Consider the following 27,783-nt stretch of genomic DNA (forward strand, 5'->3'; position numbering starts at 1 on the left):
TACAAGGCGGTCCCAATCAGCCTTTTATTTGTGGACCTTCACCAAGGTCACATGGGGTTTCAGGCTCTTTGCAGAGATTGGGAAGAGCTGTGAGGAGCACCGGGGGCCCCCACACCTCGTCACGGCGAGCAGAAGCGACCGCAGAACAGGATGGCCCCGGTCTTGCCGTGCTGGATGAAGAAGAGGAAGGGGCGGTCGGCACAGAACTTGTACACCTTCCTCAGACTTCTCGTCATGATCGTGGCCCCTGTGGCGGCTGCAGCTTCTGTGCCCTCCTCAGTGACCTCCACGAAGGACTTGTGCACGATCTTGGACAGGTACAGGTCTCGGCTGGACGACATCCTGCTGAAGTTGGCCTGGGCCACGTCAAAGGCGTCGGTCATGCCCAGGTCTCGGAGGACGCCTTCCATATCGTAGCTCTCCTCCAGCGTGAAGCGGGGCAGGAACACCTCCAACTCCTCATTGGACAGCGTGTCCGGCTTCGTCCACGCGACGAGTTTCTCGTAGGTCAGGGCCTTTTCCACCTGGAGGAGAAGGTAGAAGATTCAGGGTCTGCAGCTGCCCTGGGGACCATTTGCTGCGACCCACACACCGCACCCTGCGGGCCTGGGGCGGCCTGCCGGCTGCACAGAAGTTCCCAGTGCCAGGCAGGGATCCGGACGAGACCCCGGGCCACAGGGCCACGGCTGCCTGGTTACCGTGTACACGTCAGTGATTTCACTGGGCAGCAGGATGACCATGTTCAGCTCTTGGCCGACGTAGGGAAGCACCAGAATCTCGGTGCTTATTTCTTCAATGTAGGTTATTTTAAAGGTGGACTTATTGTACATCATCTGCACAGGTTTCTCCACGTTCTGTAAAGGAAATGGATAAACGTTAACTGAAACAAGACCCGTGGACACGCGGGACGAGTCATCAGAGCCGGGCCCCTGCGCCCACACACTCTGTCTGTCTCCAGACCCCCCCCAGCTCCGCCTCGTCAGCTCGTCTGCACGGCTCCAGCTCCCACCCCTGGTTCCCGGCGCTCAGGCCTCAGGATGCTGTTCTCCTGCTGACCCAGGAGGGCTCCACTCGGACGTTCCCGGCAGGACCTCGGCCCTGGCGCCTGCCTGCCTGACATCTCATCTGGACGCAAAGGAGCCTCCAGCTCGGCTCGCACACTGGCGGCTCGTGTCCCCTCTGCGTGCTCCGTCTGTACGTTCCCACCCCTGCTCATGGCGACACCACTCATCCCGCCGTGTCCTGGGCGCCTGGCCTTCCCGCCCACAGCTGACCATCAACAACCATGTGGGCTCTGGTTTTAAGACAACAGGGCCGCCTGGTGGCTCAGGGGCAAATAACCCGCCTTCTAATGCAGGAGACACAGGCTCCAGCCCTGGTCTGGGAAGACCCCACAGCCCAGGGGCTTCTAAGCCCATGGGCCACAGCTACTGAGCCTGGGCTGAGAGCCCGGGAGCCACAGCTCCTGCGGTCACGGGCCTGGAGCCCGAGCTCTGCACCAGGAGAAGCACCAGCAGGAGAATCCTGAGCCCCGAGCCCAGAGGGCCTCCGCCTCGGCAGCGGCAGGAAAGGCTGAGCGGCAAGGGGCCCCGCACAGCCGAGTAAATAGATACAAGGATCAGAAAACCACAAGGCAAGCTCACTTGTGCTTCCTACCCCTGCCACTCTCAGCCCAGCCACCGTCCTCAGGAAAACTTCCAAGTAACCTCCCGGGTCCTGCACACGGGCCGAGGGGCTCTGGGGATCAGGGCCACTGTGAGGGGCCACGGGCTCTGTGAGAGTCAGAGGAGGGACACGGGAACCAGGAACCCGGGCCGTGGAGACCGCTAGGGAGGCTCCTGGACGCCCCGCAGAGAAAGGCGTCTGTGTAGGTAGCGCCTGACGGGAGGGCTCAGCCGGTAGGATCCAGGCCCATGAGCATCACAGCCACAGTCTGGAGTTTAAACTGGGTCTCGGGGGCTCTAGCAGGCCCAGAGACCTGCAAGCTGCCCCATGGATGTGGGATAGAAGATGGAACACCCGCCACACGGACCGCCCCTGATGACACAGCAGAGGAGGAGCAGGGGGAGAGGAAGCCAGGGTTTGCCCGGATCCACATCTGGGCCGCCAACGCCACAAGAGGCTCAAGTTCCTTGAGGTCAGCCTCCTTGCCCACTCCATAAACCAAGGCGACCCCAGGGACCGTTTCCAAGAACCTCCTTTGCTTAATGAAACATTCTTGTTCACCTCGCTGACTCTGAATGGCCTTTCCCTGGTGTTTTCTTTGTTAAACTGTTTTTCCCAGTTTCCTTTGAAGTAGATCGCATTCACGAGAACCAGACGTGTCAAGGCATTAACTGAATTTGCAGAGAGCAAGTCTTTAATTTTACCTGCAAAGAAGAATTAAAGAACCATTTAGCTAACAGGGTTTCCTGGCGAGGTGCTGGGCACAGTAATTACTGGTCTGTCTCCTGGAGGAGTCAGTGCCCAGTCCAGAGGGTTCACTGTCCCCCAGACAACCATGTGCAGCCAGTTGTCCATCTACTCGCTAAGTAGGGTCCCACATTTGTGATCCCATGGACTGTAGCCCATCAGGATACTGCGTCCATGGAGTTCCCCAGGCAAGAATATGGGAGCAGGTTGCCATTTCCTCCTCCAGGGGATCTTTCTGACCCAGGGATCCAACCCGCCTATCCTGCTCTGGCAGGTGATTCTTTGCCATCTGAGCCACCAGGGAAACCCATGCAGGGAGCCTGGCCTGAAAGCAAAATCAGGGACAAAAACCTTCAAGTCTCTGCTCAGAAAGATACCATGAGTTGCATAAAACACATAAATGAACAAATAATAAGGGCAGAATTATTCACAGGGACAGAAAAAGGAATGTTCGGTCTACAGCGTGAGGGGACCCTCCTGAAGGGGAGAGGTCGAAGGCAGTGTGGAGGGCACGGAAACGGATAAGCGCAGGTGGCCCAGGGCCTGACCGCGTGTCCTGCAGTGATGCTCAGCGACCCGCAGAGCACGCGCTCTGCTGGACGGGCAGGGAGGTGGCGCCGCATCCAGAGTCTGCCTTCCGCCCTTTGTGAAAAGGCAGACTATAGGAACATTAACAGCAACAGCCAAAAGTCAGAGTGTGATTGCTCTGGAAGAGGTGCACCGAAGATTGATGAGGAGGGGGAAAGCTGGAGAAATTGGTTGCTGATTAAATTTCAGAAGTGGATTTGAAAGTTTCCAGTTCTTTAGAGAAAAAGCCATTTCTGTTTACAATCGATGGTCTTGAGAAGGAACTGATGGAAAATAAGACCAATTCAAATACTGTGCAAACAGAAGTAGTGACACGTCCTCACCTTCTGTCTGTTCAGCTACCCAGGTGTTTATGCGCTTCCTGGACTCCTCCGAAGCGCTGACAAAGTCCAGCTCTTCCATCCGTCCGTAGTGTGCGCGGCAGGCATCTTTGAAATACTAGGAAGGACGGAATGACAGAGTCACGTGGCTACCGAAACAGACAAGCCAACAGTCTGCTTCTTCACTGCACCAAATCTCAACACTGATCATTTGACAGTTACTTGTATAATGTACAAACGAATGTTAGCAATTAACCTTCAATCCGGATTCTCAGTTTTCAGCTACACTGAATAAATAACTGAGTAAAGCACAGGCTTCCCAGGTGGCACAGTGGTAAAGAATCCGCCTGCAAATGTTGGAGATGAGGGTTTGATCTCTTTGTGGGAAGATCCCTTGGAGAAGGAAATGGTAACCCACTCCAGTATCCTTGCCTGGACAATCCCATGGACAGAGGAGCCTGGTGGGCTACAGTCCCTGGGGTCGCAAAGAGTCAGACACAACTGAGCAACTAGGAAACAACAACACAGCCATTCAGGGCAACGTGGCAACACTGCCGCCAGCACGCGCCCCGGGCTTCCCTCCTGTGTGACCCTGGAAAGGTCGCTGCGTCTCTCTGGTTCCTTGCCGCCTGGAAGCAAGGACGCAGTGGTAGCTACGTCTCAGAGGTGCTCTGAGGACCAGGAAAATTGGCTCTGTCCGATGTCACATGGCTGAGTTCTCCCCACACCGTGGACCCTGCATCTCGTGGTCCGGGAGCCTCATTTCATAGAACCCTCACGTCGTTCAGGCTCTGCCAACCTACTGTTCCACTCTTTATCGGGGCTTTTGAAAACGACGTCAGTGTCTCAGTCTAAGAAAATAGTCTGGAAGCAAAGTGGTCTCCTCCAAGTTGATACCTCATCTTACCCTCGGTGATTTCAACAGCTTTTAAACACATCTGAAAACAAGGGCCTGCTTCTTAAATTACTGTTTAGTAATAATGACCAGTCAAAGAGCAAACTAAAGGAACATCTAATTATACACTGTGATTGGTATTGGATCCTTGGAACACTCGATCACTGTGAAATAACTGACAAATATTTCTCATCGTTTGATTTTATAGTCCATATCAAAATAACGTTTTAAATATTAATGCTGCTCTAAAATATCCACCAGAAAAGAAAGAAATAAAGAAAATTATGTAATTCATTGTTTTTATTGGAAATTTTGCTTTTCTGTATGTCTAAGGCTCCTACAAAGATGGCAATAAACTAGCATGTAGCTGAGATGGATAAAAACAAGTGAATCAGGTTGTGAAAACATTCACACCAAGCCGTACAAACCTACAAAAATATTTGACCTCATGCTGAGCACATTCACTTTACACCACCTGTTTTAAAAGAGTGAATTTAGAGTCTGAAACAAGTGTAAAAAATAATGAAAAAAGTCATATAACAGAATAAGATCGCTATCCTAAATATACAAAGAGCTAATTAAAAAAAAAAACAAAAAACCTAAAGCCCAAAAGTGAAACCACACAAAGGACACATAAATAGGCAATTTTCAGAAAAGATACAAATGTTTGATCCTCATGAAAAGCTGCTCAGTCTCATGAACAATCAGAATGTTAAAGGCTCAGGCCTGTAGCATTGACCAGAGGGTGGTTACCCACCTGCTACTGTTCCTGAGAACGATGGGAAGGGCTGAAGCCAACGGGGCGGGAATGAGGCAGAATTCACTGAGATCTGAGAGTCTCCTCTGTCCCTTCCTTCTAAAGTCCATCTGAGTAGCACACACAGGACAGAACCATACACACACAGTCCCTGCCGGCTCGGCCCGGGCTGGGCCCCACCCCATGCCCACCGGGGGGCTGGCGGCTGCGTCTCAGTACAGCCACCCCTGAGCACGCTGCCCACCACTGTGAAAAATGGTGAGGCGGACACACACTGCTGCTGAGACTGAAGCTCAATCACTGTGGCCACCAGATATGAAGAGCCGACCCATCGGAAAAGACCCTGATCCTGGGAAAGAGCGAAGGCAAAGGAGAAGGGACCGACAGAGGATGAGGGGTTGGATGCATCACCAACTCAATGGACATGACTCTGGGCAAACTCGGGGACATAGAGAGGACAGAGGAGCCTGGCCTGCTGCAGCCCACGGACTCAGAAAGAGTCGGACACGGCTTAGCAACTGAACAGCAGCAGGCACACATGCACTGAGATGCAAAGACTTTCCCTGTGTACAGGGCACAAGCCGTGATACAGGGCGTGGGGGCAGGGCGGGGGCGAGAGTGGGAGGACTCTGGCCTTGTCTGCATTTTATACAATAAGAACATACTCACAGATGACTTGAGGTGCGTATGAAAAAATTTTAAAACCATGAAAGCATTGTAGTTAGATAGAACCAGAGTAAAAAAGACAAAATCTTAAAAAAATATTCTGTATAGGAAAAGAGCATCAAAATATTTACATGTATAAAACAATTGAACAAGTCTCACAATGCACAAAAAACTTCCAACGTGCGAAAAACAACACCAGAAATATTCTATTCGATCACTTCCCTGTTTGGGCCAACTCATCTGCAAGTGTGGTATGGTCTGTGTTAGTTCTCTGACAATCAACTCATCGAAGCTTCAGGAACACGTGAATAGGGCTGTTACAGGGCTCCTCTTACAGGCAATGACCGAACAGTTCCAGGAAGCGTGAGGTCATGACTGGGGTCCAACACCCCGCCCACCATGTGGGTCTCAGCCCACAAGGCCTCTCTGCACCACAAGGTCCGCCTCCCGTCTACACAGGACTTCTGTCTCTATCTGCTTCGGGCAATCGGGAGTATGACTTACCAAGAAGAAATCGGAAGTCTTCTCTCCAAAAAGCCTGTTGGCCGTTCTGAGCAAGTACTGTGTGTCCGTCCTATTAACTTCACTGAGAAGCTTCTGGAAACCTAGGTGGATGTTAAAAGTTCCACAACTGCTGTTGCTTAGAGAAAGGGTCTGAAATCAAAAACATAAAAACCCACAACTGCAGTAAGCTCTGACTACAGGAGAGTGAGGCCTGTCTGTTGTGCAAGGCCTTAAGGATTCGGATCTCAGACAACAGCTCACAGGCCAAAGAACTGGATCCACCGTCACCCAGAACTGGCTTCCCGAACGTACCTGGCACATCTGGGCTGCGGTGTTGCCCTTGGCCCCCATGAGGACCATGGCCAGGGTAGACGAGAGGCTTAGGGGCGCGATAAACACATTTTTCGAGTTGTCCTCACCCAGCTTTTTCAGAAGGGTCAAGGCAAAGGTGCCATTTGATGCTAACAGCGCAAACATGCTGGCGAGGCTGAAAGGATGGATTTAAAATCAGTGTCACGCAAATTCAGGCCACAGGTCGACCGCGTCTCACGCTGCTCTTAACTGTTGTTAGCACTGGCCCTCCGCTTCAATGGGCAAACAGGTACACCCACAAAACTTGGTTTCCTCAGGGCCTCAGACCCCGCTGTGGGCTTCTGACATGTGAACACGGCTGAGAGACAGCGCTGATACAGAGAGGGCGCTGGGACACGGCCTGGGAGGGTCGGGAAGGAGCTACCGGTTTTTGCTCCCATTTCTAGACTGTTCGCTGTGTTTGGGCCTCTAGGTACGATTTTATAACAAGAATCATCAAAATGATCAATCCAAACACACAGTCACACAAGTTGTAAAGAGAGAGAAAGACCCCGCTTAGCATAAGCTGAAGCCTTGAGATAAAAGAGAAGTAAATCCCATACAAAGAAGCATGAAAGCCTCGAAGACAAGCCCCCTGACGCCAAGGTCTCCTCCTCTGAGAACTCCACCTGTGCCAAAGCCCGAATCCAGGGCCTCTTGCTGAGCTCCTGCGGCCCCAGGCCCAGGCCCTGTCACCCTGCTCAGGTCAAGGGCTTGGGACGCGTCCACGTCCACCTCCAGGGCCCGGCCTCGGAGGTGAACAGCCCTGACAAGGGAGGCATTTGGTCCAGAACAGGACACTGTAGGGATGGGTGGGGGTGCGCGAGGGTTCAGGGCCTCTCTGCATACTCTTATTCTGTTCCCCATGAAAGCTGAAAATACATCTCCCCGTGGAAATACCCTCCCTGTACCAGGAGGCAGAGAGACATCTCTACGGCCAAAGAGGGGAACGAAAGGCTGAAAAGGCTGTTCAAGAGACCAGCAAACCCTGTTACTTCACGACCTTGCTGCCCCAGGCAGACCCCTTGTTTCGTCAAATCACACACACAAGGCTGCCTGCCTTGTCACTTCTTGAGCCTTATATATTCGATTTTCGCACAAAATTCAGCAGGGTTGGATTTCTGCTATTGATTTGTATTAGGTCAATTCAATTTCCAGTCCAGCAGGGAAGAACCTAGAGGAGAGGAAACACCCCCCACCACCGCACACACACATTCTCTTCCATCTTTAATACCCAGTTTCTTGCTCAGTAGCTGGGTCACGTCTGACTCTTTTGTGACTCCCTGGACTACAGCCTACCTGGCCCCTCTGTCAATGGATTTTCCAGGCAAGAAACTGGAGTGGGTTGCCATTTCCTCCTCCAGGGGATCTTTCCGACCCAGGGATGAACCCGAGGCTCCTGCCTGGCAAAAGGATTCTTTCCACTGAGCCCGCAGGACAGGCCTTAGTATCCAGTAGCTTAACACTAATACAGAGGAAAGCAGAAGGTCACTGGTCTTCAAAGGCCACAGCGAGGCTGGTAATAGTTCTTTTTCTGCACTGACAACAGTTGCTGATGGTCATTAAAGGCGAGAGCATACCCACTCCCTGTAAAATCGCTAAACTGAAAAGGAAGGAATGAAGAGGTGAGGCCCAGAGGTTTCTTCAGGATACTCTGATGGCAGAAAATGCACGAATCGCGAGATAAGTGAACAGCCCACGCTGATGCAGGCCCCGAAATCAATCAATCAATCAATCAGTGCCCGGGGCACTGACACAGAACACCAGAGGCAGCACCGAGCTCCCCAGGCAGGGACATGGTGTCCGGTTCTTGGAATTCTCCAGGCCAGAATCCTGGAGTGGGGAGCCTTTCCCTTCTCCAGGGGATCTTCCCAACCGAAGGATCCAACCCAGGTCTCCCACATTGGAGGCGGATTCTTTACCAGCTCAGCCACAAGGGAGCCCAAGAATCCTGGAGTGGGTAGTCTATCCATTCTCCAGGCTATCTTACCGACCCAGGAATTGAATCAGGGTCTCTTGCATTGCAGGCAGATTCTTTACTAAGCGAGCTGTCAGGAAAGCTCACTATCACCTTTAGGAAAGGTGTAAGAAGATATAACAAAGAGAAGATAGACCCATGGACTTCCCTAGTTGCTCAGTTGGTAGAGAATCTGCCTGCACTGTAGGAGCCCCCGCTTTGATTCCTGGGTTGGAAAGCTGTGCTGGAGAAGGGAGAGGCTGCCCACTCCAGTATTCTTGGGCTTCCCTATGGTTCAGCTGGTGAAGAATCCGCCTGCTTATTACCAGTCTCACGACTTCTTACAAACGAAGTGTTTCAATGAGCTTCGATAGATACTGAAATTGGACTTCCCTGGTGGCTGAGATGGTAAAGAACCCCCCTGCAGTGCAGGAGACCCAGCTTCGAGCCATGGGAGGGGAAGATCCCCATTAAGGGACAGCTCTTCTCCATTCAGTGCCCACGCCAGTAAGAAGCATATACGTTTCACAGGACCCCAAGAGCGCGCAGGGGGCCGGGACCCACACTCACAGTGTCGTGACGTCCGCCGCTGCCACCTGGTCCGAAAGGAAACCCAGCCCGGTGCTAGCCACCGCCTGGCCCACCCGGCTTCTGCATTGCGTTGGCCGGTGCCTCGGCCCCACTGCCCCACACGTACCAAGCCCGGTAGGAGCGGACTGGGCAGGGACCACGGTGCTGGAGCCCAAATACCTGGGCTGGAGGGGCGGGGCAGGGCGGGGCGGGGCAGGACCACCGGAGGGCGGGGCAGAGCGGGAGGGGCGGGGCGGGACGACTGGAGGGAGGGGCGAAAGCATCTTGCTACCCCTGAAGCCCCACTTCGTAGCAGAGCTGAAACCCCCAAGCTCTATGGGTTGGAAACTGATTGCACGGAGGACTCTAAGGTCACAAAGGAGGCGAGGGATAAAACGGATCAAACACGCTCTTCCTCTTCTGTGGGTTCAGAGGGACGGGAAAGAGGCTGTGTCTGGGTGCAGCGGGTGGCGGCTCTGATGGGCACGTAACGGGCCGGATGGGGCCAGAAGGTCGGAGCTAGTGATGCGGTGGGGCTTGGGCAGGGCTCCCGGGGTGACAGAGGAGCCGGGCTCGACGGAGGGGTGAGGTCCAGGGGCGGCTGGAGGAGGAACAACCAGGCGGAGTCACTGGTGGGAAAGGGCTCCCGCTCCCGGGAGGTACACTCAGGACCGGGCAGGGGGTGTGGGCCGGGGAGCGGCCAAGGTGAGGCAGGCAGGGCTGGAAGGATGGGGCAGGGCTGGACTGGAAAGAACCTGGAGGCCGCTCTGAGGAATTGGGGTTTTATCGGTCAGTCAGAGAAGGCAAAGGCACCCAACTCCAGTACTCTTGCCTGGAAAATCTCAGGGACGGGGGAGCCTGGTGGGCTTCCATCTATGGGGCTGCACAGAGTCGGACACGACTGAAGCAACTTAGCAGCAGCAGTAGCAGCATGGAGCTATGGTGTTGGAAAAGACTCTTGAGAGTCCCTTGAACTGCAAGGCAATCAATCCTAACAGACAATCCTAACAGACAATCCTAAAGGAAATAAATCCTGAATATTCATTGGAAGGACTGATGCTGAAGCTGAAGCTCTAATACTTTACTTACCTGATGTGAAGAGCTAACTCATTGGAAAAGACCCGGATGCTGGGAATGATTGCAGGCAGGAGGAGAAGTGGACCGCAGAGGATGAGATGGTTGGATTCATCATTGACTCAACCGACAAGAGTTTGAGCAGGCTCCAGGAGATGGTGATGGACAGGGAAGCCTAGCCTGCTGCAGTCCACGGGGTCTCAAGAGTCAGACAGGACTGAGGGACTGAACAAGAACGGGGAACCATTCTAAGACTGAAACTGGGCGAGTAACAGGATTCCTTCATTCATCCATTTCCTCCCCTCCTTGCCTCCCGTTTCCTTTCTGACTCCAGCACCGGCCCTTAGGATGGACTGGGTGCAGGGGGAGAGGCCCCAGGGGCCCCTAGGACTCGGCTCTGGGGACCAGGGCACAGCCAGGCCAGCCTGAGCCTGGGCAGTGCAGCAGTGATGGGATGCTGCCCAGAGCTGATGAGGGCGGGCATCACAGGATGTGAGAACCAGGCGGACTGGGGGCAAGGGGCCAGGAAAGGAGTGGAGATGCAGGAGCCATTTCCTAGTCTAGCTCGGGTAACTGTACTCATTGTGATGTGATTAGCTGAAAGAGAGCCTGCCGGGGAAGGGGAGGGTCAGGGGTCTAATGCAGCATTGCTGTGCTTAGTGGTCAGTCGTGCCGGACTCCTCGAGGCCCCACAGACTGTCGCCCGCCATGGACTGGAAATCCACTCGTAGGATGTCCATTTCCTGCTCCAGGGGAAACTGCTGACCCGGGGATCAAACCCGCATCTCCTGTCGAAGAGGACTCGGGTGCTTGCGGAGCATGAAGTGAAGGTGCCCAGGAGACAAGTAGGAACAGAGCAGGATGGGGGACGTAGGCGCAGGAGCCGCAGGCGGGATTCACCGGCCCAGCTGCGCCTGTGTGTCAGTCATAGCTGGGGCCAGAGGCTGAGGCCCCCCCAGAGGGAGAGTGAAAGTTGCTCCGTCGTGTCCGACTCTGCGACCCCAAGGACTGTATGGTTCATGTATAGAATCCTGCAGGCCAGAATGCTGGAGTGGGTAGCCTTTCCCTTCTACAGGGGATCTTCCCAACCCAGGGATTGAACCTGGGTATCCGCCATCGCAGTCCAATTCTTTACCATCTGAGCCACCAGAGGAGCCCGAAAGAGATAAATAGGGGATGTGACATCCTTCTAACTGTCAATCAAACTCAAAGGATCTTGACATGTTACCTTTTCCAACTAAATTTTCCACATTGATTACTTTTAAGAAAGTAGCATTTTGTCTGAAAAATATTTCCCTATCTGGTTGAATCTGAAGGATCCTGCCAAAAACAAAGAAAAAGAAGGCACTGATCTTCCCGAACCAGGAATGCAATGAGTATCACCATAGTGTCCATGCAATCACGCTTACCTTATGTTTTCTGGAAGCTATTTCACAAGTGTTCCAACACTGTCCAGAAGGGAGGAGGTGTCCGTGGTTTTCAAAGTCTTTATTTCCTGATCTGACTTTCAGCTCTAGAGAAGACACCGAGTTGGTCCTGGCAATCGCACCCCAACAGGTCTGGGTCACTCATCAGAGCACCATCTCCCACCACCACCACGTCAGTCCCCCTTGGCCTCCTAACTCTCAGCCCAGGGAGCCCTGTGCAGGTATTGTTAGCAAAAGACCATGCCTGCAGCTCTGCCTGCGGGCACTCAGATGCCATTTCTCAGCAGCCTACAAAGAGCAATGCTGAGCATGGCCCTGTTCTGCAAAGCTTTCCGGAACTTTGAAGGCCTTTCTCCCTCTAAACTTGTTTCTTCCCTAACTTTGAAAAACCTTTCTTTAAACTTTTTTCTTCCTGACCTTTGAGGACCTTCTCCCTCTAAACTTGTTTCCCCCATGAGTGCTCCATCCCTCCATAATGAAGATTGTCAACTCAAATAGCAGGGACATCTCGGCCTCTCCCACGAGTGTGGCACTGGGCTGGGCGCTGGGCACCTGGCTGAGAACATGACCTCTGACCTGAGATGCCTCAGAGGTGATGAGAACACCAGAAGTGCTCAGAGGTACTTCCTAGATGTTATAGAAAACATCTAGATGGTGGCAGCCACACACAAATTCCCCAAGAAAGTCCCCGGCAGACACTTCACTCTGGACAGACTTTATGGAGGAGCTTCCGTGTTCCCCACTAGGTGACCGGCCTTAGGACAGCCTCATTCTCCTTGACTTGATTTTGTGTCCCTACCGTCAACTGCAGTGTCTGGACAGATTTCTAAAGGGACGGTGAGGCTTCCTGGGGGATGCGATTATGTACAAATGTTAAAGCTCTTCAGCCAGATGCAGAGGGAAACAGCATTTTAGATCCAGGTCTGTCTGGTGATGTCAGAGAACAGGTCCTCTGAGAATGGCCTGGGAGGTCCCTGGAGGTGGCCGTGGGGGGAAGGTACATGTGTCCCGGAGGGGATTGAGGAGAAGACAGTGGCAGGAAGGAGCCTTGAAATCCAGGCCAGATCGGGAAGGGCCTGAACCCAGCACACGGAGCCCAGAGAAGGGCGCCCGGTGGGTCTGGGTTCCGCACATGAAGTGCTGGGCAGTCAGCTCCCTTGCTCCCTGCAGCCCGGTCCTCAAGCATTTTAGCTTCTGTAAAGAAACAGGAGGTGGCCAGGAGGAGGAGCCCCAAGTCCCAGTGTTTGGCAACACGGAAAGACAGATCAGGTTGATGGTTAAAAATGAATGTTGATTAACCAGGCCATTCCTGGATCACGAGGCTGACCCAGCACCGCCCCAGTGATGTCAAGCCCCCGAAATGGCACCAGGAGCTGAGATGAAGGACGTGTGAGTCACAGAGGCGCCCTTGGGGTCTGCAGCCCAGTCAGAGAGCCGGGACCCCTCCTCCCGCTCACTAATCTCACCCCACTGCTACCCTGCGTGTCACATGGCAGAAAAGCCGGACTTCAAGTATGGCTGTACAGAGGGTTTTTTCCAGACCAAGGAATTTTATGAAAAGTACAGAGATCGAAAGCTTCAGTTTCACGAAGAAGTTTTTCTCTAAAATCCCTGTTCCGTCCTAATGTGGATTTATGACGCAGAGGAAAGGACCAGGTTAGACCTAAAGAGACACTCAAGAAGCCAGTCAAATGATAGGGGTAAAATTTCCTGAGACTCAGAAATGATGCAATCGCAGTGTGCCTCAGAAAGGGGTAAGAGGTCCTGGGTGGGGCGGTGAGGGTGGCGGTGACCTGCCCAGGAACGGAGAGCTGGGAAGGGAGGACCCAGGGTGGTCCCCCTACAGGACAGCGGGAACAGGGAGTCAGGGGGACGCACAGGCAGGGGTACAAGGGGTGGGCGTATGGGAGTGACGCCAAGGAGGGGGGCCGCAGAAACAAGAAGGGAGGCAGACATAATTCAGAAGCAATATTCAAATTCAAAATCAGAGTTTCAGACGTGTATCTCTCAGCCCGCGTTTAAGACATGTGCCAGTGTTGCTCGTATTTCCTTTCCATGCATGTCTGAACCTGACTTCCTGACAGCAGTTACACCTATTTGCTCCACAGAGTTGGTGGGCAGTTTCCAGAAGACAGTGCGTGTCACGTTTGTTAACCTCAGCGAGAAGTGATGGGAAGTGCCAGGGTCCAGCCTCGGTGGATCCCGGGTAATTCGAAGCAGAGATGGAGTCGGCGTCCTAGGAAAAAGCTATTTAATTAGAAGTATAAAGAGAGATTAGAAAAGAATAGTGTAGTAGGAAAATTAGTGGAGAAAAAGATCCTGAATAACTTTGTTTACGTGGGAGTCCAATAAAACCTCAAGACAAGAGGCTTGCACCACCTACATAGGCCAGCGGCGCCTGCTTGAATAGCGGAGGGTGCCCCGCCTTGGGCCCCCTCTCGCGTGGGCCTTAGAAACCAGGGCAAAATTAGCAGGCTTGGCAAGCACTCACGCTCCAGATGGGAATTCAGCCAGAAAAACGGAGAACAAGAAAGAACGACTTGGGGGAATCAGTCTTTCCAGAGACTGATCCGTTTCCTTTATTTTCAGGTTTGCTTATATACCTTTTGTTACACATAGAGACAAATGGAAATTTTAAAGTCACGCGGGGGTCAGCAGTCCTGACCTCTATCAAAATCAGGTGCTTCACATAAATGTATACAAAAAGGTCGTAGGGGTTTTTACATCATCTTCTGGCCAAGGGGCCTGCTAACATTTTATGATCCTTTCTTTCTGATAACGATCAGTCAACCAGAAAACTTATTTTCCAGGGGTGATTTTTCTTATACCAGGCACCACCCTCTGAAGGTACCAGATAAAATTGCATTCCTATAGGGTGAGGGTGTAGTGGGTTACAGTTAAGAGAAGAATTTACTTACCTTAAGGTTAATATGATTAATCTTAAAGGTTAATATTTATTTCTCCTATATGCTAGTTATATTCATTATAAGGGCAGGGAATATGGAGACTTAGCAGCAAATATTGGCCCAACTAATGAAAACCCTTCACCAGTATAATTTCTAACCAACCCACTATACTAATAATTTCTAACTTCCTAAAAATATCTGCCTTTAGTAAGTTTAAAATATCTCATGCCTCTCACAGTTGGGAGGCTGTAAACAATCACATGTGGCCAGACGAACCTGTTCAGGCAGGCTAGATAATCTTCAGAGGAGTTTGTAAGTTGAAACACTCTTGTCACGCCCAGGAATTTTTATTGACTGGAGCTGCAAGCTAACTCCTTCTCCGAAAGAGGTGCTGGGGGACAGCCCCCCGTAAAGTCAGAAGTGTAGATGAGAGAATGAAACAGTAAAGTAGGCAGATTCTGGTTTTGGGGGTAGATGCTCGGGAACAGGGGGTTTCCAGAGGCTCAATCCCACCTTTGCGTATGCTGAAGCCTCCTTCCTCATGACCTTTGCCACGGACGGAGGTCCTCACACCGGCTCCAGGCAGGGAAGCTTGGTAAATATCTGTCTCCACCTCTGTTGATGCGAAATACTAAAAGGGACTTTGCATGTCACCCACTAGGCCCCCCAAAAGAAACCTCCAGACACATCGCTGTGCTGGAGATGGGGTGGGTTCCGACGTGAAATGGGCCCGATTTCGTGTCCAGGCAGCTTTGCTCACAGGCAGCACCGCTGACAAGTGGGGTCAGATGACCATTCCTGACGTGGCTCCTGTGCCCCTCCACTAGAGGCCAGCTGTGCCTCCCTCCATTAGGACAACAGAAACACCTCCGGGCGTGCCACCTGTCTTCAAGGGGGACAGTGCCCACCAGCTGATAATGATGTCACAGACTCATTCAGCCCAGAAGGGCACAAACCACGATAACCGGAGGAAGACAGGAAAAGTCTCTTTGGGCTGAATCTAACCTGGCCTGGGGAATACAGGGAAGGGCGTATACAGAAACGAACGTGAAAATGCTTCACCAGCAATTTCACAGAATTTTCCAGACCCAGCAGAGACTTTGTCACGATGAGAGTTTATGTGATTCCTGTATCCCCCACCAGCCCGACCCCCACCCCGGCCAGAGATTACCTGCTCCATGAGCAGAACCAGGACCCTGGGGAAGCCCAGTTGGGATCCCTGGATGCATCTCAGGTGAACGTGCACACACCCTGGCGCTAAGTGCTGTTGTTGATCACATTACATGTGAATTACATACATGATATGGAGCGTATGTTAATGTCCTGCGTACGGCGAGGTTCCAGGACACATTCTCCCTGAGTTTGTGGTGATCGGTTATCGGAAAACAAGACACCTGTTTACTCACAAGCAGTCAGTCCTGGGTGCCCGGGCTCATAACTGGTGACTCTGGGCAACAGGCCCCGGTGGCGAGAGCCCTTTTCCCTTGACACCCACCGCCAACACTTCTCTGAGCTGGAACCACGCACACTCAGCTCTCAGAGCCTCAGAGCTGCATGCCAGGGGCAGGGCAGGCGTGACCCAGCTCTAAGCAGGGGGAGACGTGGCTGAGGAATCAGGTGAGTCTGAGACAAGAACCGTGGAAAGCCCCCGACTGCTGCTGGCTCTCCTTCAGGTTGCTGTTTGCACCACCATCCAGAACAGATTTCTGCAGATAAAGAGTGCAGTTCTCAGTGAAGAAAAGCCAATTTAAGTCCCCATGTCCTGAATTGGTTTGCCAGAAGTTTTACCTTCATTTTCTGTTCAAAGGATTCCTTAACAAAAGAAACCTCTTGTTCAGTTCAGCAGGAACCCTCAGTCATGTCCAAGTCTTTGTGACCCCATGGAGTGCAACACGCCAGGCCTCCCTGTCCATCACCGATTCCCAGAGTCTGCTCAAACTCATCGAGTCGGTGATGCCATGCAACCATCTCATCCTCTGTCACCCCCTTCTCCTCCAGCCCTCAGTCTTTCCCAGCATCAAGGTCTTGTCCAATGAGTCAGGTGTTTGCATCTGGTGGCCAAAATATTGGAGCTTCAGCTTCAACATCAGTCCTTCCAATATTCAGGACTGATTTCCTTTAGGATCGACTGGTTTGATTTCCTTGCAGTCAAAGGGACTTTCCAGAACCTTCTCCAACCCCGCAGTTCAGAAGCATCAATCCTCTGACGCTCAGTCTTCATTATGGTCCAACCCTCCTATCCATATATGACTCCTGGGAAACCAGAGCTTAACCTTTGTCAGAGATTACCTGCTCCCTGGATTAACCTTTGTCAGTAAAGAAAACTACCTTCATGGCAACATCTTGTTTGAGGTCAGACCAATTAACTGGTCCTCTGACCCAGTCAAGTTGATGCACAAAATTAACTGTCACACTGGGCTACCTCGTTTTTCTGGTGGTCATGTATGGATGGGAGATCTGGACCATAAAGAAAGCTGAGCACTGACGAATTGGTGCTTTTGACCTGTGCTGTTGGAAAAGACTCTTGAGAGTCCCTTGCACTGCAAGGGGATCCAACCAATCCATCCTAAAGGAAATCAGTGCTGAATATTCACTGGAAGGACTGATGCTGAAGCTGAAACTCTGATAGTTTGGCCACCTGATACAAAGATCTGACTCACTGGAAAAGACCCTGATGCTGTGAGAGATTGAAGGCAGGAGGGGCAGGGACGGCACAGGTGAGATGGATGGATGGCATCACCGACTCGATGGACATGAGGTTGAGTAAGCTCCGGGAGCTAGTGATGGACGGGGAGGCCTGGCGTGCTGCAGTCCATGGGCTTGCAAAGAGTCAGACACGACTGAGCAACTGAACTGGGTTACCTGTTTCTCTCATGGAAACACAGGCTGTGTGGAGTTGAAAAGCCAATTATGGAAATATCCCAACCAAAATGTGTATATATTTTAATGTGAAAAGACTGGATTGAGAAGATCTTCCATTTCTCAGGATTTGCTTTGCGCTTGCCTGGTACTCAGCATCTGAAAAAAGACTATTTTTCTCCATAAAAAATTCTGTAGTCCACGGCAGGACTGGCTCCGTAATCTGCAGCGCTGGTGCAAAATGAGAATGCAGGACCCTCTGCTCAAAAGCTGTAAAGACTCTGAAGACAATGAAAGCAGAGCACTGAGCCGGGGGTCCTTCTCGGGGGCCCAGAAAGGCCCACCGGCCACCCCTCCTTGAAGCCAGAGCTGGTCACAGACAAGATCAACCGGGAGGACGGTAAGTCACGGCGAGGGTGGCTCGGTCACGTCTGACTCTCTGCGACCCCGAGTTTGTGGGATTCTCCAGGCCGGAATCCTGGAGTGGGGAGCCAGTATCTCCCGGGGACCTTCCCAAACCAGGCATCGAAGCCTGGTCTTCTGTGCTGTGCGGCTCCAGCTCCCACCCCTGGTTCCCGGCGCTCAGGCCTCAGGATGCTGTTCTCCTGCTGACCCAGGAGGGCTCCACTCGGTCGTTCCCGGCAGGACCTCGCCCCCGGCTCCTGCCTGCCTGCCTGACATCCTCATCTGGACGCAAAGGAGCCTCCAGCTCGGCTCGCACACTGGCGGCTCGTGTCCCCTCCGCCTGCTCCGTCTGTACGTTCCCACCTCTGCTCATGGCGACACCACTCCTCCCGCCGTCAAACCCTGCCTTGTCCTGGGTGCCTGGCCTTCCCGCCCACAGCTGACCATCAACAACCATGTGGGCTCTGGTTTTAAAGACAACAGGGCCGCCTGGTGGCTCAGGGGCAAATAACCCGCCTTCCAATGCAGGAGACACAGGCTCCAGCCCTGGTCTGGGAAGACCCTACAGCCCAGGGGCTTCTAAGCCCACGGGCCACAGCTACTGAGCCTGGGCTGAGAGCCCGGGAGCCACAGCTCCTACAGTCACGGGCCCGGAGCCCGAGCTCTGCACCAGGAGAAGCACCAGCAGGAGAAGCCCGAGCCCTGAGCCCAGAGGGCCTCCGCCAGGGCAGCAGCAGGAAAGGCTGAGTGGCAAGGAGCCCCGCACAGCCGAGTAAATAGATACAAGGATCAGAAAACCACAAGGCAATCTCACTTGTGCTTCCTATCCCTGCCACTCTCAGCCCAGCCACAGTCCTCAGGAAAACTTCCAAGTAACCTCCCGGGTCCTGCACACGGGCCCGAGGGGCTCTGGGGCATCAGAGCCACTGTGAGAGGCCATGGGCTCTGTGAGAGTCAGAGGAGGGACACGGGAACCAGGAACCCAGGCCGTGGAGACCGCTAGGGAGGCTCCTGGACGCCCTGCAGAGAAAGGCGTCTGTGTAGGTAGCTCCTGACGGGAGGGGTCAGCCGGTAGGATCCAGGCCCATGAGCATCACAGCCACGGTCTGGAGTTTGAACTGGGTCTCGGGAGTTCTATGAGGCCCAGAGACCTACAAGCTGTCCCATAGGATGTGTGATACAAGACGGAAGGAAGACCCTCCACACGGACTGCCCCTGATGATACAGCAGAGGGGAGCATGGGGAGAGGAAGCCAGGGTTTGCCCAGATCCACATCGGCCACCAAGGCCACAAGAGGCTCACGTTCCTTAAGGTCAGCCATACATGACCACTGGAAAAACCACAGCCTTAAGTAGATGGACCTTTGTTGGCAAAGTAATGTCTCTGCTTTTCAATATGCTATCTAGGTTGGTCATAACTTTCCTTCCAAGGAGTAAGCGTCTTTCAATTTCATGGCTGCAATCACCACATGCAGTGATTTTGGAGCCCCCAAAATAAAGTCTGACACCGTTTCCACTGTTTCCCCATCTATTTGCCATGAAGTGATGGGACCAGACGCCATGATCTTCGTTTTCTGAATGTTGAGTTTTAAGCCATCCTTTTCACTCCCCTCTTTCACTTTCATCAAGAGGCTTTTGAGTTCCTCTTCACTTTCTGCCATAGGGTGGTGTCATCTGCATATCTGAGGTTATTGCTATTTCTCCCAGCAATCTTGATTCCAGCTTGTGCTTCTTCCAGCCCAGCATTTCTCATGATGTACTCTGCAAATAAGTTAAATAAGCAGAGTGACAATATACAGCCTTGACACACTCCTTTTCCTATTTGAAACCAGTCTGTAGAAAGGCAATGCCAAAGAATGCTCAACTACCACACAATTGCACTCATCTCACACGCTAGTAAAGTAATGCTCAAAATTCTCCAAGCCAGGCTTCAGCAACACGTAATCGTGAACTTCCAGATGTTCAAGCTGGTTTTAGAAAAGGCAGAGGAACCAGAGATCAAATTGCCAACATCCGCTGGATCATGGAAAAAGCAAGAGTATTCCAGAAAAACATCTATTTCTGTTTTATTGACTATGCCAAAGCCTTTGACTGTGTGGATCACAATAAACTGTGGAAAATTCTGAAAGAGATGGGAATGCCAGAGCACCTGACCTGCCTCTTGAGAAACCTATATGCAGGTCAGGAAGCAAGAGTTAGAACTGGACATGGAACAACAGACTGGTTCCAAATAGGAAAAGGAGACACATAGGGGACATGAAATCCTTCTAAAGTCAATTAAAACTCAAAAGATTTTGAAATGTTACCTTTTCCAACTAGTTTTCCATATTGATTACTTTTAAGAAAGTAGCATTTCATCTGAAAAATATTTCCCTATCTAGTTGAATCTGAAGGATCCTGCCAAAAACAAAGAAAAAGAAGGCAATGATCGTCCCGACCCAGGAATGCAATGAGTATCAGCATAGTGTCAGTGCAATCACGCTTACCTTATAAGAGGTTTTCTGGAAGCTATTTCAGAAGTTTTCCAACACTGTCCAGAAGGGAGGAGGTGTCCATGGTTTTCAAAGTCTTTACTTCCTAATCTGCCTTTCAGCTCTAGAGAAGAAACCGAGTTGGTCCTGGCAAGCAAACCCCAACAGGTCTGGGTCACCCGTCAGAGCACCATCTCCACCACCACCACGTCAGTCCCCCTTGGCCTCCTAACTCTCAGCCCAGGGAGCCCTGTGCGGGTATTGTTAGCAAAAGACCATGCCTGCAGCTCTGCCTGCGGGCACTCAGATGCCATTTCTCAGCAGCCTACAAAGAGCAATGCTGAGCATGGCCCTGTTCTGCAAAGCTTTCTGGAACTTTGAAGGCCTTTCTGCCTCTAAACTTGTTTCCCCCATGAGTGCTCCACCCTTGCATAAGGAAGATTGTCAACTCAAATAGCAGGAATCTCTCGGCCTCTCCCACGAGCGTGGCACTGGGCTGGGTGCTGGGCACCTGGCTGAGGACACGATCTCTGATCTGAGGTGCCTCACAGGTGATGAGAACACCAGAAGTGCTCAGAAGTAATTCCTAGGTGTTATGAGAAAACATCTAGATGGTGGCAGCCACACACAAATTCCCCAAGAAAGTCCCAGGCAGACACTTTACTCCGGACAGACTTTATGTAGGAGCTTCCATGTTCCCCACTAGGTGACCGGCCTTAGGACAACCTCATTCTCGTTGACTTGGTTTTGTGTCCATACCTCAACTGCAGCGTCAGGACAGATTTCCAAAGGGATGGTGAGGCTTCCTGGGGGATGCGATTATGCACAAATGTTAAAGCTCTTCAGCCAGACGCAGAGGGAAACAGCATTTTAGATCCGGGTCTGCCTGGTGATGTCAGAGAACAGGTCCTCTGAGAATGGCCTGGGAGGTCCCGGGAGGTGGCGGTGGGGGGAAGGTATATGTGTCCCGGAGGGGATTGAGGAGAAGACAGTGGCAAGAAGGAGCCTTGAAATCGGAGCCAGGCCAGATCGGAAAAGGCCTGAACCCAGCACACGGAACCCAGAGAAGGGCGCCCGGTGGTTCCGGGTTCCGCACAGGAAGTGCTGGGCAGTCGGCTCCCTGCTCCCTCACCTCCTGAATGTGACTTCAGGTTCCGGATTTGTCCCAGCTCACAACCTCTCACATGTGAGTGGCTTTTCCACCTGGAAAACCGGTCAGATCCTAAATCCAGAAGACCTCGTCTGTCCCGCACACCTGTCTTAGCACCCCTCGCCCCAGCTCTCACCCCAGCTCAGAGCACGTGCGTGGTGGGCTCTGCTTCAAGACGATCCACAGACTGTTTTCTCTGCAGAAACACTGCAGGACCCATCCCAGAGTCTCGGGTGTTCCTGCCCTACGAACACAAGGGTGAGACAGAAACCCCCAGGGCAAGCAGAGATTTTAAAAGAGCGATTTGCCCTAAACTCGTTTAATATGGTTTTTCAAGTATCAGTTCAGTTCAGTCACTCAGTCGTGTCCAACTCTTTGCAACCCCATGAATTGCAGCACGTCAGGCCTCTCTGTCCATCACCAACTCCTGGAGTTCACTCAGACTCACGTCCATCAAGTCGGTGATGCCATCCAGCCATCTCATCCTGGGTCGTCCCCTTCCCCTCCTGCCCCCAATCCCTCCCAGCAACAGAGTCTTTTCCAATGAGTCAACTCTTCCCATGAGGTGGCCAAAGTACTGGAGTTTCAGCTTTAGCATCATTCCTTCCAAAGAACACCCAGGGCTGATCTCCTTCAGAATGGACTGGTTGGATCTCCTTGCAGTCCAAGGGACTCTCAAGAGTCTTCTCCAACACCACAGTTCAAACGCATCGATTCTTTGGCACTCAGCCTTCTTCACAGTCCAACTCTCACAGCCATAAATGACCACTGGAAAAACCATAGCCTCGACTAGATGGACCTTTGTTGGCAAAGTAATGTCTCTGCTTTTCAATATGCTGTCCAGGTTGGTCATAACTTTTCTTCCAAGGAGTAAGCGTCTTTTAATTTCATGGCTGCAGTCACCATCTGCAGTGATTTCAACTGGCTCCTAGCCAGTGGCTGGATTTACTGTGCTTACTTGTTTGTGTCATGCACAGCCCTCCGAGCCAGAAGGTGTTGTGTGAGAGCAGAGCCAGACGTCTCGGCTCAGCACGCTGAAGTGGAAGAGAAGGGTGTCGGGGTCCCCCAGTCCCCTGAATGGGGTGCTTCTTCCCAGAGAGGCTCGCAGCTTTGGGCATCCCTGGGCCCCCGCTCCAGCTGTCCGCCTGCCCAGGAGTTAGCGTCCAGCCATCTGGAGCCAGGCCTTGTTCGATGTGTCCAAAGGAAGGACAGGAGGTGGGGGGCCTCGTCCTGCTGCCGGCCTCTCTTTCCATGGGAGTCCAGGTGAGCCCTGATCCAGGAGCGGCTGCCTGGACGCAGTGCCGGCCCCAGGCTCCTGTGATGTTCGCAGCCATCAGGGCAGACGCCCGGGAACGCCTCTGTCCCCAGGAGGAGAGGCAGGAGGCCCACAGGCCCACCGGGAGGCGTGCTGCCCTCTGCCTGCTCTCAGAGATGCTGCTTCAGGGCCCAGGCGTTGCAGGCCTGGCTGAGGGCGTTTCACTGGGAGCCAGCAGGACGCTCACCCCCACTGTGCACGGAGCCAGGGCCTCTGCCCACTCGTCGTCAGCTCTGGGCCTTCACGCTCCTGACAAGAGGGCTCTCTCCTCTACCGTGGATGCAGGCCGCCCCTGTGTGCCAAGGCCTGAGGGACTTCCCTCTGTCCAGCTTGTATCCCCGTGGTAGGAGATGGCTTTAACCAAGGATGAAAAAACTGAGCTCGAAATGAGAAAAAAGCTTTTCATTTTTTCCTCCCTCTTCTCCCAACAATAGCTACATGGACTTAATCCCACCAGGCTCCTCTGTCCATGGGATTCTCCAGGCAGGAATACTGGAGTGGGTGATTGTTTTCTTCTCCAGGGGATCCTCTCCACCCAGGGATCAAACCGGTGTCTCCTGTACTGGCAGGTGGGTTCTTTACCATCTGAGCCACCAGAGAACTCCCAAAACGATACATAGGGGACATGAAATCTTTTTAAGAATCAATTAAAAATCAAGAGATTTTGAAATGCTATCTTTTCCATCTGAATTTTCCCTATCTGATTACTTTCAAGAAACTAGCATTGTATCTGAAAAATATTTTCCTATCTGGTTGAATCTGAAGGATCCTGCCAAAAAAAAAGAAAAATAAGGGCCCTAGAAGGAAGCATTTTCAGAAGTTTTCCAACACTGTCCAGAAGGGAGGAGGTTTCCATGTTTTTCAAACTCTTTATTTCACGATCTGACTTTCAGCTCTAGAGAAGAAACAGAGTTGGTTCTGGCAAGCACACTCCAGCAGGTCTGGGTCACCCGGCAGAGCACCATCTCCCACCACCACCAAGGTCAGTCCCTCTTGACCTCCTAACTCAGCCCAGTGAGCCCTATGTGGGTATTGTTAGCAAAAGACCGTGCCTGCAGCTCTGCCTGCGGGCACTCAGATGCCATTTCTTAGCAGCCTACAAAGAGCAATGCTGAGCATGGCCCTGTTCTGCAAAGCTTTCCGGAACTTTGAAGGCCTTTCTCCTAAACTTGTTTCTTCCAAAACTTTGAAGACCTCCTAAACTTGTTTCTTCCATAACTTTGAAGGCCTTTCTCCTAAACTTGTTTCTTCCATAACTTTGAAGGCCTCCTTAACTTGTTTCTTCCATAACTTTGAAGGCCTCCTAAACTTGTTTCTTCCATAACTTTGAAGGCCTCCTAAACTTGTTTCTTCCATGACTTTGAAGGCCTTTCTCCTAAACTTGTTTCTTCCATAAGTTTGAAGGCGTTTCTCCTAAACTTGTTTCTTTCATAAGTTTGAAAGCCTCCTAAACTTGTTTCTTCCATAACTTTGAAGGCCTTTCTCCTAAACTTGTTTCTTCCATAACTTTGAAGGCCTCCTAAACTTGTTTCTTCCGTAACTTTGAAGGCCTTTCTCCTAAACTTGTTTCTTCCATAACTTTGAAGGCCTCCTAAACTTGTTTCTTCCGTAACTTTGAAGGCCTTTCTCCTAAACTTGTTTCTTCCGTAACTTTGAAGGCCTTTCTCCTAAACTTGTTTCTTCCGTAACTTTGAAGGCCTTTCTCCTAAACTTGTTTCTTCCATAACTTTGAAGGCCTCCTAAACTTGTTTCTTCCATAACTTTGAAGGCCTTTCTCCTAAACTTGTTTCTTCCATAACTTTGAAGGCCTCCTAAACTTGTTTCTTCCATAACTTTGAAGGCCTTTCCCCTAAACTTGTTTCTTCTGTAACTTTGAAGGCCTTTCCCCTAAACTTGTTTCTTCCATGACTTTGAAGGCCTTTCTCCTAAACTTGTTTCTTCCATAACTTTGAAGGCCTTTCCCCTAAACTTGTTTCTTCCATGACTTTGAAGGCCTCCTAAACTTGTTTCTTCTATAACTTTGAAGGCCTTTCTCCTAAACTTGTTTCTTCCATGACTTTGAAGGCCTCCTAAACTTGTTTCTTCTATAACTTTGAAGGCCTTTCCCCTAAACTTGTTTCTTCCGTAACTTTGAAGGCCTTTCCCCTAAACTTGTTTCTTCCATGACTTTGAAGGCCTTTTCCCTAAACTTGTTTCTTCCATGACTTTGAAGCCCTTTCCCCTAAACTTGTTTCTTCCGTAACTTCGAAGGCCTTCTCCCTCTGAACTTCTCCCCCCATGAGTGCTGCATTCTTCCATAATGAAGATCGTCTACTCAAAATGCAGGACCAGGTTGGACATAAAGAGACACTTAAGAAGCAATTCAAATTATAGGCATAAAGATTTCCTAATTCAGAGTTTAGGCCATCTCAGTGTGACTCAGAAGGGGGTAAGAGATCCTGGGGGCAGGGGGACGGTGGGGGTGATGGTGACCTGCCCAGGAACCGAGGGAAGGGAAGGGAGGACCCAGGGTGGTAGGTTCCAACGTTAAAGGGGGCTGATTACATGTCCAGCCAGCATTTCTCAAAGGCAGCACTGCTGACATTTGGGGTCAAATGACCATTCCTGCTTCTGTTGGGTCCCTACCATCTCTGTCCTTTATTGAGCCCATCTTTGCATGGAATGTTCCCTTGGTATCTCTAATCTTCTTGAAGAGATCTCTAGTTTTTCCAGTTCTATTGTTTTCCTCTATTTCATTGCATTGATCACTGAGGAAGGCTTTCTTATCTCTCTTTGGTATTCTTTGGAACTCTGCATTCAAATGGGTATATCTTTCCTTTTCTCCTTAGCTTTTCACTTCTCTTCTTTTCACAGCTGTTTGTAAGACCTCCTCAGACAATCATTTTTCTTTTTTGCATTTCTTTTCCATGGGGATGTTCTTTTTTTTTTTTTTTACTTCTCTTTTTTTTTTTAATTGGCAATTCAATCTCTACATATATACAGTATTGCATAAATTATAAGTGGGTTGACAATTATAGTAACAATATAAATTCATAAGCATTTACGTAAAGCTGCTGCTCTAGGTTTTGGCGCATTTTGTGCCCGGTACCTTAGTAAACATGACAAACATAAAGGAACTCAGCTTCTCCACTTCATAAGGACAGGCTTTCAAAAGCGGCAAATATGTCATCTCATAGAACACTTAATAAGTCAAATCCAGGAAAATCGATAACGAAAGGACAAAAGGAACACTGTTTAAGAAAGGGTGGTGATAAAAATGTTAGGTTAAAATATTAGGCTTAAATTTTTAGCAACTGGACTTAGGGTCCAGAAAGTGTACACATGCTGGTAATTACAAGAAAAGATCCCCGTGTTCTGCTTCAAAATCACTACCACATTCCAAAAGAACAATTCTGGGTTGCTACGGTGTCCTCTTCCCTGCTAGTGTGAACTACTGTTCCAAGTCCTAGTGAAATAAGATGGTAATTCACACAAATGGGTTTTAAAATAAGACTCTTCTCACCCCAAATAAAATAAAGCTAAATATGCTCTCCAAATTACAAGGAAATCTAATCAAAATGCTGACCAGATAAAGAAGCTGGATCACCCATTTACCTCCACTGACTGCCTCAGAGCACAGAACTGGTGTGGCACCTCCAAGAGAGGAGATGCGGGTGGTCCCCGCTCTGCCCCAGTCCGGCCTGCAGTGTCAGGGGACAAAGCCCATCAGCATCCCTGGGGTTTTATTCCCCAGGTAAAGAATCGAGTGAGTGGGTTAGATGGCTTTTCAGAGAACTTCCTGCTTTTTTTTTTTTTTTTTTTTTTTGGCCTCGCCATGCAGCATTTTGGGATCTTGTTTCCCTGATCAGGGATGGAACCCGTGACCCTTGCAGTGAAGTGGGGAGTCTTAACCCCTGGACCACCAGGGAAGTCCCTTAAAGAGACTTCAAGAGAAAGGACCTGAGTCAGCTTGAGGCCTCACCTCTGGGCAGACACTGAAGAGTGGCAAGAGAAACGGACTTAAAAACAGGTGGGTGAAGTATTTACCTTCTGGTCTCATCACTGGGAACTGTTCAGCACTACAGTTCAAGGAAAGCTTTGTCCAGTATTTTAATCTAATGGCTGGGGATGCTACAGGGCGATAAGCAAAGGAGGCATCTGACACTGAAATTCTGGATAAAAACGTAGGGACACGATACCAAGTCTGGGTAGGAAAACAGTGCCCCATCACAGGGCGCCAGCAGTCTAGACTTCTTGCCTCTGAATTTCCAGTCATCAGTCTTGGTGGTAAGTGAAAGAGCTACCAAAGCACAGCTGTTAAGAATCCGTTTTCTGAAATCCCCCCAGGAAGGCCACCTCCATGGGACCAGTTCTAACAGAAAGGATGCAGGAAGGAGAAATTAACTTTTTCTTTACAGATCAGAAAGATGACCCAAAGAGAGCAATGGATTCTCATTTTCTGTCCCGTATAAAGAACAAAAGTATCGAATCTCCTGGAATCTGACACACTGGCTTCACTTTCAAATGCGTCACTTTATTTTCCTTGGAAGGCAGCCATGCGTCACACACCTTACGCACGGGACAGTCACATGGTTCTTCAATGAGCCCAGCGCCTCCACAGCTCTCCTGGGGCCCGAGCAGCCCTGAGGAGTCACATGTTAAAGCTTTCTCCACAGCCACATGTTCCTTTGATGTTTGGGTTATTGAACACAAACTCACTGGATAATTTGTCTTCAACAAAGTCCATTTCTGTTCCTAACAGTGTTAGCTGTGCTTTCTTCTCGATGAACACTCTGACTCCATCTTGAATAACTTCTTCATCAGAGTCTCCTTCTGTCTCTGTATTTTCTAAAGTGTAGGAAAGTCCATTACAACCCCTGGTTCGGACACCGACTTTCACACCAACATGTTCAGGCTTATCTTTAAGAAGTTGTTTTATCTTGTTTACTGCTGAAGGTGTCAGGGTGAGGGCGGCCCGGGTGGGCTGCAGCTTCCTCTTGCTCACAGCCCGGACAGTGGCCCGGACTAACGAAGCCGACATCCTCGCCGTTCTGCCGCCCCGGTGTTTAGGGCGGGAGGTCGGCCATCTCAACCTCTCTCCATGGACACCGCGGGCCCATGGGGATGTTGTTGATCCCTGTCTCCTGTACAATGTCATGAACCTCCATCCATAGTTTA

At 51.1% G+C, this 27,783-nt stretch overlaps 3 protein-coding genes across 8 annotated transcripts in view; 1 reads left to right on the top strand and 2 right to left on the bottom strand.

The window, feature by feature from the left end:
- On the bottom strand, positions 1-27,723 carry LOC101110458 (serpin B6). Of its 4 annotated transcripts, XM_060403815.1 has the most exons (11): positions 20,921-27,723; positions 20,177-20,285; positions 19,997-20,087; positions 16,216-19,451; positions 11,504-16,133; positions 6,455-6,629; positions 6,143-6,292; positions 3,324-3,438; positions 2,227-2,369; positions 699-854; positions 1-524 (listed from the first exon to the last, which is right to left on the bottom strand). In XM_060403815.1, the coding sequence occupies exons 6-11, from the start codon at positions 6,617-6,619 to the stop codon at positions 120-122; spliced, it is 1,134 nt and encodes a 377-aa protein (XP_060259798.1). In that variant the 5' UTR covers positions 6,620-6,629; positions 11,504-16,133; positions 16,216-19,451; positions 19,997-20,087; positions 20,177-20,285; positions 20,921-27,723; the 3' UTR covers positions 1-119. The 4 variants fall into 4 exon arrangements, with proteins under 4 accessions (XP_060259798.1, XP_060259797.1, XP_042093054.1 ...); XM_060403814.1 differs by having other exon boundaries at positions 20,177-27,723; XM_042237120.2 differs by having other exon boundaries at positions 11,504-13,757; positions 14,941-19,451; positions 20,177-27,723.
- Positions 14,062-27,723, bottom strand: LOC121817396 (iron-sulfur cluster assembly 1 homolog, mitochondrial-like). Its single transcript, XM_060403817.1, has 3 exons — positions 20,177-27,723; positions 19,997-20,087; positions 14,062-19,451 (listed from the first exon to the last, which is right to left on the bottom strand). The coding sequence occupies exon 1, from the start codon at positions 27,644-27,646 to the stop codon at positions 27,257-27,259; it is 390 nt and encodes a 129-aa protein (XP_060259800.1). The 5' UTR covers positions 27,647-27,723; the 3' UTR covers positions 14,062-19,451; positions 19,997-20,087; positions 20,177-27,256.
- Positions 14,796-27,783, top strand: part of LOC121815993 (serpin B6-like) — a 29,943-nt gene continuing 16,955 nt past the window's right edge. Inside the window, exons 1-4 of one of the 3 annotated variants that reach the window (XM_060403810.1) lie at positions 14,796-22,155; positions 22,289-23,195; positions 23,520-23,608; positions 26,475-26,635. The gene's annotated coding sequence lies outside the window, so the exon portion shown is untranslated. The remainder of the gene's footprint in view (positions 22,156-22,288; positions 23,196-23,519; positions 23,609-26,474; positions 26,636-27,783) is intronic. The other 2 variants (XM_060403812.1, XM_042237112.2) reach the window with 2 other exon arrangements.

Source organism: Ovis aries, chromosome 20 (assembly GCF_016772045.2).
Source record: "Ovis aries strain OAR_USU_Benz2616 breed Rambouillet chromosome 20, ARS-UI_Ramb_v3.0, whole genome shotgun sequence".
NCBI classification, from domain to species: domain Eukaryota; kingdom Metazoa; phylum Chordata; class Mammalia; order Artiodactyla; family Bovidae; genus Ovis; species Ovis aries.